General features: G+C 45.0%; 2 protein-coding genes across 2 annotated transcripts in view; both read right to left on the reverse strand.

Annotated features, from left to right (window-relative positions):
* Positions 1-4302: 4302 nt before the first annotated feature.
* On the reverse strand, positions 4303-7052 carry LOC146833525 (urotensin-2 receptor-like). The gene has a single exon (XM_085601377.1). It carries the CDS (start codon positions 6496-6498, stop codon positions 5443-5445), a length of 1056 nt encoding a protein of 351 aa, XP_085457503.1. The 5' UTR covers positions 6499-7052; the 3' UTR covers positions 4303-5442.
* A 373-nt stretch (positions 7053-7425) lies between these two features.
* The window catches only part of LOC146833526 (arf-GAP with dual PH domain-containing protein 1-like), a 105857-nt gene continuing 101104 nt past the window's right edge, over positions 7426-12178 (reverse strand). Inside the window, exon 11 of the mRNA XM_085601376.1 lies at positions 7426-7608. Within this exon, the coding sequence (XP_085457502.1) occupies positions 7580-7608 (29 nt within the window). The 3' untranslated portion in view covers positions 7426-7579. The remainder of the gene's footprint in view (positions 7609-12178) is intronic.

Consider the following 12178-nt stretch of genomic DNA (forward strand, 5'->3'; position numbering starts at 1 on the left):
AGGTCAAATATAGGTTCCAGGAGTGTGTGTGCGTTTGTCCACTGGGACACGAGACCCACCTAGGAAAGCCCCTTCTCAGTTTGGTACCTAAAAGCACATTTTCCTCAGAAAGCTTAAGTTTCCTCAATCCAGGAGAGAGTACCTAAGCCATTTCAAGTATTTGTTCTTTGCATACTGGTACTTCTAGGTCTAAATAAAACAAGCATTGGCAAAGTCAATTGATCTGGATTTAATGTGCTAACTCAGTGGCAGCGAGGATAGTGTGACCAGATGTCCCAGTTTGCTAGTCGAATTGCTTTGGCAAGCCCTCAAGGCGCTTTGAATTCGTGTTTCAGCAGCAGCCGAAAGCAGGAGCATGGAAGGTCTTGGGTGCATTGAATCTTATGAAGTGCACAGGGGCTGACGGTGACTGTTATGGGCACTGGATGGTCGTTCAGGTAATGGAAATCATTAGAGGAACTACCTTTTGTCTCCCCACGCAATTTATTTTGTTTTGCTGTAAAGTGAACCAATGTGTCTTACAGTAAACAAATAAAAGCTTTTTGTGTTCAATGTGTGTATGAGATAAAGAACTGATTGTGACAGGAAATGCGGTGATTGTGTGTACTTTTCAAATGTGAAAAAGTCCAAGGAGACACTGGTGGAAGACAGAGGAGCCTTTCCATGCTCCGCTCTGCCACAGGAAAGAGCTGCGCAAGGGCTGAGGCCGGGTTGCATCTGTGCCAAATCCTCCTGCGATTTTCCCAGCCAGATTTTGCAGTCGTAAAATCAGGTTCAGTGTTTCTGCACCCGGGAAATCCAGGTGTAGGAATACCAGGCCATATATAATCGGGCAGAGCGGTATCTCACCCAGTGATAGCACTCCACCTGAGTTGTAATCCATCCAGTGCTTAATTTGAGCAGATGGTTTCCGGCTCTCGGCACTAGCACTTACTTGTCAGCACCTGGGCCTGTGACAGTCTGCCACAAGGTGGAACTGTCTGGCTAATTTAGAGATAACCACAAGAACAGTTAATTATTAACTCAATACGTTAATTATTAACTCAATATAGGTTAAAATTGCAAATGACCTGCATCCCAAGCCATTCTTATAGCTCTGGGGGCCTGAAATAGTCTGAACTGTCACCCTTGTAGGAGTGTGAATGTTAGCACTTGTTACTATCATTGGCGGCACTGGCAGGGGCAAAGTGTGGTACAAGCTGCAGTGGCCTCCTGACGAGAGCCCTGGCACTTATGTTTTTGCAAATTAAGCACTGAATCCATCCCATTTTTTAACCATGCCCTCAGATGAGAGCAAGAGGTTTTTAATAGCACATCAGATTCTAAACATTTCACTGTGTGAGAGGAGGGGGCTGGACATTGGCGGGGTGGGGCTTTTTGCCTATCAATGCTTGTGAGGCCCTTCTACACCCCCCCCTCCCCCCCAAAAAAACCCATTAAAAACAAAAACTTCTCAGTCTACTGCTGCTGTCCTGGCGTGTTTTCAATCCCTGTAATGGACATGGCTGTTTAGAGGGGCCAAACGCGCTGGACACACACTCTATTCAGGGATTTCCCACCCTCCTTTTTATCCACCATGTGATTTTGACTCCTCACAGGGTGACCATGCAAAGGGAGTCGATATTGTGTAACACTGTGTCACCCTGTGCAATGGCAGTCCTGGATGACGCCCAGTTCCTTCCAACATGTAATATGCAAGCAGGGCCAGTTTTAGTACTGGTGGCGCCTGGTGCAACAATCCTTTTTGCAACCCCCCCCCCCCCCCCCACCAAAGGCCGCCTTCTCCACAGACTCCCTCACTACCACTATCCAACGGTGCCCCTCCTCTCTCTATAGCCCTTCTCACATGCATTTAATTTGTTTTATAGTGCTACTTATGACAGTGTAGTGTGTCAGAACGCTTCACATCACACACACATAATACAGAGACAATGAATCACAAGTGTGTAAATCAGTCTATAGGAAATGTTACACAAGACAGTGAGGATTGCAAGGTGTAGGAATCATATGGCATCCATACTGCTAGGCAATATATTTTAATAGTGTGTGGTCTGGAGAAGCACAAACTAGGGATTTAAAACATACCACAGTGGTTGGGGTTCGCTTTACTAATAAGAATGCATTTCTACCCAAACTAACCCTTTTTTAGCAATATTAGAATAATGAAAGACTAGGGAAAAACATAACTTTCTAACCTATACCATGCAGTTTGCATGCAGCTCTTTGAGGACAGTTCATAAGTCACTGTGCGTTACTATGATTGTAATTTATGATCTGCAAGTAAAAAAATGATCTCTGTGACAAAAGCACTAACTGAGCTATCCATAAAAATGCAGTTCTGTGATCTGCATGGCACATGTTCTTTGCAGCAGGCATATTAACCCTCTGCACTACTTTATGATTAATCAAACTGCAACTAGACACAACTCTGTCCATTAATCACCTCAGTTATCTTGACATTTGTATGTTTGCCTGAAAACTTCTTGACACACAAGGAATTCTTCAGCAGGTGCTTTTTAACCCATAAGGAATTTCTAAAAACAGCGACCTCGCAGCTCTGTCAGGTGCAGCTGCACCAGTCGCTCGCCCTAAAGCCGCCCGCAGGCCACGGACCCTCAAAATGCGCTTCGCCTCCTAATCAGCCCTGGAATGGTCGACTGCCACTCCTGGACCAAACCCTCCTTAAATCTACTAAGACTGACTGCATGACCCCACCAATATGGGTCGATCTATCTCGTACCTTGGTGGACCCCCTAGACCAACCTAAAACAAAATTTTGTCGGTAGGCCACCCTTGGCATAGAAGTGATTTGTTATATGACAATTGCTCGATCTGTTCCACTCCAAGGAGTCACAACCACAGCGACACATCAGAACACATGAGGGGGTTCTACAGCTGCCAATCCAGGATTGATAGCAGACAGAACATGCCATGCCTGGTTCCAGTCACTTGGAATGCCCCTCAACCAGGGCCGGACTGGGACCACAAACCACCCCGTGCAATTCAGTTGGACCGACCTGGGGGGGGAGGGAGACGGGCAGATTGCAGGTGAGAAGCACTGATGCTGCTTATGTTACAGGGGGTCGATATTGTAGCATGGCTGCAAAAACGGCTCCCAGCAACAAAAACTGCCCCCACCACTCAAAACCTGGCCCACACCTTTCCAGCCCACCGGGAAAACGCCCGGTGCCCGCTATGGCCAGTCTCGCCCCTGGGGCAGTTGGCAGTATAAACTCCATTCACATGGCTCAACCCTCGTACACGTTTTCTTCAGCCCACAGAGCTTATGCTACGAGGGGCTGTGTATTTTCTGTTCACGTGGGTTATTCCTCTGTTACTCCTGTGGGAAAGTCAGGTCTCTACTCAAGTCAACGGAAGCACCCGCCAGTAACTAGCAGTGCACACTCAGTGTGGTTTAACTGCATGATGGAGACCACTGCAAGATGGTAGGTACATTTTCATTTGTGTCTATTCTCACACGTTTCCAAAAACACTTGTCTGTGTTCTCTGTTTATGTCTATGCTAAGGCTTAAACTTGCGAAGACATGGGCTGCAGCTCCTCAGCGACATGTGCACAACATAAAAACACTTCCCATACAAGCCACAATGCACCCAAACACTTGCTGATCCATTCACCGGCGTCAGTGGTTACGCATCCCATCCCTCACTCACTTCACCACTGCTTCATGCATAAGCCCAGTGGCAAACCAAGAAAAGAGCACAAGTCCACTCCACATGTACAAATACCTCAGGCTCAAGCTCGCGACGACATGGACTGCGGCTCCTTAGCGACATATGCACAACATAAAAACACTTCCCATACAAGCCACAATGCACCCAAACACTTGCTGATCCATTCACCGGCGTCAGTGGTTACGCATCCCATCCCTCACTCGCTTCACCACTGCTTCATGCATAAGCCCTGTGGCAAACCAAGAGCACAAGTCCGCTCCACATGCACAAACACCTCAAAACACTACCAATGTAGTCAACATGGCAAGCACAAACTCTTCCAGCCACAGCACTTCCATAGAGTAACTACCAGTCCACAACAGCACTTTGGCCCCTCGTATGGGTACGGAGTGAAATATAAATGCAACTGCAACACAACTACAATAATACGAAGGGTGACCATTTATAAAACTTGTGAGATATGCAAGGAGTGATAAAGGCTTGGAAAGAAAGGAGTCAAAATTCATTGTTTATATTTAACAAACTATTATAACTGAGCTAACAATAACAAACAGCTAAATGCATTGTTGTAGAACACTATAAAGGAAGCAAACAACGTTTTTTGAGAAATAAAACATAAGCCAGCTGTTTATTTTTTAGCCACAAAAAAACTAATGTGATTTAAAAAACACCTGATGCTTTATTTTTTAAGAATAAAGTATATTTAGAAAGGCTCTGAATGTTTGCTTTTAGCGAATTAAGCCATAAACGTATAAAACAATCTCTTAAGTTATAGAAAGTTATAGAAAGAAACCATATTTCCATTAAATAAAAATAATCTAAACATGGCTACAAATAATTAAGAAAAATGAACATCCTTTTTAAATGTATGAAAACTAATAAAAAAGCAGTGTCTATTTATACGGAAATAATAACCTATACCTTATGTATTCAAAATGAATAAATCACATAAAAAATACATTACAAAGAATGAAACCTAGCTTCAAGTCACCACATCATATAAATATCTTCCTGTACATTTCAAAAGAGCCTAATTATTAGAAAATTATAAGCATCCATTTTTAATCAAGTATTATATACGCATTTATATATATATCCCTCTATATATACGTGTGTACATTTTAATATATATTTACATATATATTCCTCAATATGTACGTGTGTTTTCAGGAACTGACATTGCTGTGTCTCCCATGTATCGGCTGTCATTCATTGATCCACTTGGTTCAGGTTCCATTATAACCACTGACTATGTAAATAATTCCCATTGAAATGCATTGTAAGTACATTTACCCCAGGTGGATACCCTACAAATCTGGCGGGGATCTAGCTTATGTGCCCCAATGTGGACATCCATGCACTTCGCTGTTATCCCTGATGGGATTTCCTTCAGAACCAAAAATTCCCCCTCCTTTGATCTATCTATTGTTGAGAGGCTTTGTGATGTATCCATTCAACAAATAAATTCAATTTCATATTTTGTTTAATAAAACTTATGTATAATGTGGTCGGGTAAAGGAATAGTAATTTGACGCAGGTTTTCCCCAATGCGGGATTTTCAAGAAATTTCACAGAAATTAAAGGAACCATGTTCTTTAAAAAAAAGTTATTTAGTTCAATAGAAAACCCCCCCTTATGTATCCTCACAGGACAGATGTGTCACAAACTGTCTTTTACGCAAATCTCTATCTGTGATCCTCCTCCGCGTCTAGCCGAGGGGGTTCATGACACAGCAGGCCACTGTGGCATTCAGTCTGCGGTCAGCAGGTCTGGCAGCCTCTCAGCTTCAGCGCACTCCAGCTCCCACTGGCTCGCCAGGCTTCCCATCCCGCAGGCAGCGGTGGGCTCCGCTGTGGTACATGTGGCAGAGCTCGCACCACGACTGGCCAGGTAGTCATGGTAGTTCCTAGTAAGCAGTGTGTAGAGTAGGGGGTTGATGCAGCTGTTGGCATAGGTCAGGCAGGTGACTCCAAAATTGAGGTAGACCTGGGCAGAGATGGAGAGTTTCAGTGGCCGTGGGGCGTAGAGCTTGGCCAGCTGCCAGGCCCAGAAAGGCACGAAGCAGGCCCAGAAGGCCAGGATAATGGTAAAGAGGCGGTAGAGCACCTTCTGCCGCAGTGCCCAACGTTCTCCAGGCAAGACATTGACCCCTGACTTCCAGTACGCCCTGGCCAAGCCAGCATAGAGGATGGCGATGGTCAGGCCAGGCGCCAGGATGCTGGTGGTGAACAGCACAGTCAGATATATTTTGAACCCATCTGGAGTCCAGGTGGGTGAGCAGATCTTCTTGTGCAACGGTCCCTCTGTTTCTCGCACACGTACCATCACCATCATCGGTAAGGTGAGCAGTAGAGAAGCCAACCAGACCATCAGGATATTGAGCCGACGGTCACCTCGGGAGAACCTGGTGCTGAGTGGCCGCACCACCGCCTGATGGCGTTCAAAGCTCATGACAGTGAGGGTGTAGATGCTAGAATGCATGGTGAGCAGGTCCAGGCTGAGCAGCAAGCGGCAGCCAGCATCACCGAAGAACCAGTCCTGAGCCAGGTAGGTGCTGACGATGAAGGGGATTGTGCACAGATAGAGTAGATCCGCTGCTGCAAGGTTCACTACATAGATGCTCAGTGACCCACCTGCCCGCCCTGACAGGGCCGCCACCACTAGCGTATAGGCATTGCCAACTACACCCACCAACAACATGACCAACAGGAGGGAGCTCAGAACAGAAGTCACCAAAACCTCATAATTTCCTTCAGGGTCTGCAGATCTGTTGAACTGTCTGCTTTCCTCACCTGTAGCGGCCATTTTGTTTCCAGGTTCTTGGATGACAACAACGCAGCTGAAAGTCCCTTATTCTTCTGGCGAGGGCCTGTAAACACTGCAAGGTCTCGCGCACGTGTCGGATGTTTTCAGTGATCCTGCTACCGAAATGAGGAGGTTCTCTCTGAAGTTGAAGATCACTTCTCTCTCCACAGCCTACAGTGTCTGCTGCAGGTTGAAGTGTCTGCTGCTGGTTAAAATCCTGCTGGTGTTCTTGCACCGATCTGTAAGCCCACAGTGTGACGCACCCACCCCTTGTACCCCTGCAATGCAATGTTTCTTTCCATACATCAAGCAGACTGAATAAACATTTAGCAGAGAGGTGAGAGTACACAAGAAGAGTTTGGCTGGACCGCACCCTGGGGAGCGAGTCTGAAGGGAGGGTAGTGTACGCATCCTTCTCATGTACTGTGTGTGACGTCCTCCAAGAGGGAACTATAACTCACTGACAGATCTAATTTGTGCCCATCTAGGACACGTGAGGAATGTGGCAGCTTGTGCATTGTCACCAGTAAACGAGAGCGCATTCCCTACAGTGCTGAATGAAACCTACTAGGCACTCTTGGAAAGTGTTTGGGCTGAAATGTAGACGTTTGTGGAGCTTGGGGGAGGGGCCATTCAGTACTTGGTTTCTTTGCTGACATTATCAAAAGGGAGCAATTTTGATACTCTTTGGCCACTTTTCGTGTGGTGTTGTACGAGACCTTGAAAGGAGGAGGACGACTGTGGTCTAGCAGTGAAATGCACGTGCCAAACACAAAATGGCGCTGGCCGATGGCCTTGAAAGTGCAGCTAGACACTCGTACAGTAGTGACACCCAGTGGACTTTCATGGTACAACAGTAACAGTTTGAAAGAGGCATTGAAGTACAGGTTGAAAAGGGAATACAGAGATCAACAAAATATTCCACCATTTAAACTAACCCTCCTTTTATTTTTCATGATAATAAAATAAAACAAAGTACATCTTAAATATTAGGAGTTTCTAAATCCTCGCGCCACCTCATGAAGTCCGAGAGCGATCAGGTCATAGATGAAAGAAGGGCCTTCACCCCTCCAAGTATGTCTCAGGATCGATGCCGGAAGTAGGCCTCAGCTGTAGGAAAAGGAAAGAAGGTAAAATATATGTATATAGGCACTAAGGAAACAATGCATGTATTGTATATTTGTGCAGGCGCACAGGAAGCCGTATGCGTGTGGAACTTAATTATGCCCTAAAAGTGACACAAACAGCACCTTAGACTACTTTGCATTATTATGCATCAAGGGGGAACATGGGTGATCCCACGCTAAAAAATATGGGTTTTTGCACACAGCTTATCTACTACACTTAATAGACAGAGCTTTGAGCCAAAAAATTAACGCCTTCTCGAGGCAGGTGTTAACAGAGAAATGATGTTATATCCTGTAATGTTTCACACATTGCATGTGTGCTGAACTGTACAGCATACAAGTTCGGCCGGTGCAGGTAAGCACGGTAAGGCGGGGCAGGGGTGAAGTCGACAGATGACAGAATAGGCAAAATAAAATAAATATATAAATCCTATTCTGTCATTGGTTGACTCCCCCGCCCTACCGCGCTTACCTGCTCCAGCCACCACTGCAGCATATACAATGGGGGAAACGTTTTAAAGTATGTTTAGCATAGTATTTTGCACAACAAGGGTACCCTTCCAGTACAAAATCTATACTGAGCACTAGATGAGCTGGGCTATGAATAGACACATTGAGAACTACCAAATTAGTGCCATGCTGCTGTCCTAGTCGAAATAATAGAAGTAGGGCAGGTCTCCTTTCACCACATTGGAACTCATTATGAGAGACCTAGTAAGAACAATTGTTACTTACCTGTAAACAGGTGGTTCTCCAGTATTGGTGTCTTTCATAGATTCACATGCTTGAATATTCCCCGTCGTCGGAGTGGGAGTCAGAGATATAAGTAAGTGATAACATCAAGAATGTCCCTATATGAAATCTCCATAGAGATACATGGAAAGAGAAAAAAGACATTCGCTGTCTATCTCTGTCATTATGTTAGTCCAAACTACGGCCAATCAGGCGCCAGCTCCTCTCTAGAACCTTCTCCTCAGAGCTCCTCACCTCAGATTTTCGTAGCACCAAAGTGACTTTTAGAGTGTATGAGGAGAAGAGAGCCTCTGAAGGGAGGAGGGAGGGTCGCATGTGAATCTATGAAAGACACCAATACTGGAGAACCACCTGTTTACAGGTAAGTAACAATTGTTCTTCTCCAGTATTGGGGTGTCTTTCATAGATTCACATGCTTGAATATAGAATAGCTAGCAGTAACAATCATCATTGTTTCCATGATCACACAGCTTCGAAATTGTAATGACAATCAATCTTCTTATGCATATGACAGTACTGAATAACTGTAACAGTATAAATGCATCATTATGTCAATTATAAATGGAAACAATATGGAGGAGGGAAGGAAGAGGCTCATCTTATTTAAAAAGATTGCGAAGCACTGCCTGCCCAACTGCAGCATACTCCTCGTTTAAAGATTGTCAAGCAATAGTGTCTTGTAAACGTGTGTCTGCTAGACCACGTAGCTGCTCTGCAGATCTGATGCAAAGGCACTCCAGCAAATAAAGCAGTTGAGGAAGACATTGCTCTGGTAGAGTGAGCCCTCACTGGTGACTGCAATGGCTTGTTTGCCTTTTTATGGCAGAAGACGATGGCAGCTGAAACTCAACGTGCAATAGTTGGTTTCGTCACTGGACGACCCTTGTGAAAGCGTCCAAACGCTATGAATAGTTGATCAGTCTTTCGTAAAGCAGCCGTTCTGCTGATGTAGAATGTTAAACATCGTTACACATCCAGGGAATGTAATCTCTGCTCCGCAGGAGTTTGCGGATTAGCAAAGAAAGTTCTTAAAATCACTGGTTCATTAATATGAAAGTCTGAAGGCACTTTAGGCAAAAAAGTTGGATTTGTACGCAATACCACAGAATCTGGTTTGAACTGTAGGAAAAAAGGTGGATTTATTGTAAATGCATGAATGTCACGGACGCGACGTGAAGACGTTAGCGCCCGAAGAAGAGCCACCTTACATGTTAGATACTTCAACTCGACCTTGTGAATCGGTTCGTACGGTGGTCTCATTAGTTGAGCCAATACGATGTTCAGATGCCACAATGGAGGAGGGCGTCTAACAGGAGGAAATTGCAAAATAACCCCTAGAAGAATTGATGGAAAATCCTTGAAGAACAAAGGGAAGTTGAACCATCCTGACGGTAACGGGAAATTGCCACCAGAAAAAACCCCTAAAGGTTGCATGAGAGAATCCGGAGTTAGCGAAATGCAAGAAAAAACGGTAACAATTGTTCTGGATTGGAGTGAAAACGGGTGCACCCCAATAGATGCACACCAGTGGAGAACCTTTTCCACTTTAATTTGTACGTTTTCACCGTAGAAAAAGCCCTCGCATGAGCCAAAATGTCTCTACAGTCCTGTGGAATGTCTAAATGGGTAAATTCACAGTGCTCAGGTTCTTGTCCATCGTCAGAGATCTGCACGAGGATGTAGAAGGATTGGTTCGCATTGAGACAGTAGGAGTAGTTCTGAGAACCATGCCTGTCGAGGCCAACGGGAGGCTATAGAAGTAGATGGCAAGGTTGCCTCCGCATCTTCCACAGAAACCCGAGGTATGAGTGGGATTGGGGGGAAGAAAAACGTAGTCAAACAGATTGTACCAGTTCATCAAAAAGGCATTGCCCAGAGATCCTTTGTAGGGATGCCAGCTTGCGTAATCTCGGCATTTCCGGTTCTCTAGTGTGGCAAAGAGATCCAGCTGTGGGCGACCCCATCGTTGAAATATCCTCTCTAGAGTTGGTAGATGCAACTCCCATTCGTGGGTCGATGAGGAGGACCTGCTCAGGGAATCCGCCAGGATATTGGATACCCCCGGTCGATGAACTGCTGCAATCGTGATGCGATGGTTGACAGACCAATCCCAAATCGACTGAGCTAGTCGAGACAGTTTCGGAGATTTTGTTCCGCCCTGCTTGTTTATATAGTGCATGCAGGTTGTATTGTCTGTCTGTATCAGGACTGATTCTCCTTGGATTAAAGGATGAAAAGCTTTGAGAGCCAGAAATATATAGCCATGAGTTCCAACCTGTTGACGTGGCAGGTTTTTTGACATATTGACCATTTTCCTTTTATTGATAAATCCTCCAAATTAGCACCCCATCCTTCCAGAGAGGCGTCTGTTATTGTCATGTCTGGTACCATTGTCAGAAAAGAAATGCCTTCCGTTAGATTTAACGGTTGTGTCCACCACCGTTGCGCCAACCTCATCCGATCTGTAACGTTTACAACATCGTTTAAAGAACCTGTAACCTGGCGTTCTTGGACATCCAGTACTCCTTGGATGGAGCGTGTCTGTAATCTGTAATGAGGGATCAATGCATGATGACGCCATTTTCAGAAAGGACTTCAATATTCTTACAGAAACGGATCTTTTTGATCTGATAAGGGTTACCAGTCGGAGAATTTTATTATTTTTTAATTTTTATTTTTTAAACGGTCTTGGGAGAGAAGTGCCCTTGCTGACACTGTCAGTTGCTCCCAGAAAATCCGTGCGATGAGAAGGCTGTAGATGGGACTTTGTGGTATTTATGGAGAGCCCTAAGGCGCGAAAACACCTCCTGTGAAAGATGTGTGTGTTGTAGAAGTTGAACTTTCGATTGTGATTTTAGGAGATAGTCGTCCAGAAATGGAAAAATCTGAACACCCTGGAACGTAGGACGCTACCACAGGGGCTAGCACCCTTGTAAACACTCGAGGGGCCGAGCGTAGACCGAATGGTAATACTTTGAACTGGAAAATCCTCTCGACCCACTCGAAAACGAAGAAATTTCCGATGTTGTCGTAGTATGGAGATATGTAAATATGCATCTTGGAGGTCGATTGTTTCCATGAAATCTCCTTGTGAAAATAATCGCAAGATCTCTACAAGCGTTCGCCTACGAAAAGATTGTTTCTTTAGATACCTGCTGAGAGCCCTCAGATCTAGAATGGGCTTCCATTCCCCCTTCCTTTTGGTGATAAGGAAGAATCGGGAATAAATCCTTTCCATCTTTTGAGATCTTGGTACTACTCCCATGGCTCCCTTGTGTTATAGAAATTGAACTTGTTGTAACAGTTCTTTGATATGAGCCGGTGGTAGTCCGGTAGGTGGTGTGGGTGGAGGGAATTTGATGAACTCCAAAGTGTGACCTCTTTCTATAATTTCCAAAACCCAACGGTTCCTTGTATGGAGGACCATTGAAAATAGTACCGATAGATTCGACCTCCAATTTTCTGGGACTGATGGAAGTCATGTCTCTTAGGAGTGTAACCCTTGTAAGAGGATTTTCCTCTGTAAGTCTTGGAAGACTGCTGTCGAGAAGTTTGCTGTTGGTTAGAGGAATATCGGTTTGAACCCTGGTTATAAGGTCGATATTGATTGATTCCTCTTCGAAAATTAGAGGAGGTGCCGCGTCCGCGTGCACCCCGAAAGGGCTGTTTTCAAAATTGCAATGTGCCCAGAGAGCGAGCAGTATCTGTATCTTTCTTTATCGATTGGAGAGCTTCATCCACCTGATCTCCGAATAAAACTTCTTTGTCATATGCCATGGTCTTTGACGGTTCCGGCAGTT

Source organism: Triturus cristatus, chromosome 4_2 (genome assembly GCF_964204655.1).
Source record: "Triturus cristatus chromosome 4_2, aTriCri1.1, whole genome shotgun sequence".
Classification (NCBI taxonomy): Eukaryota; Metazoa; Chordata; class Amphibia; order Caudata; family Salamandridae; genus Triturus; species Triturus cristatus.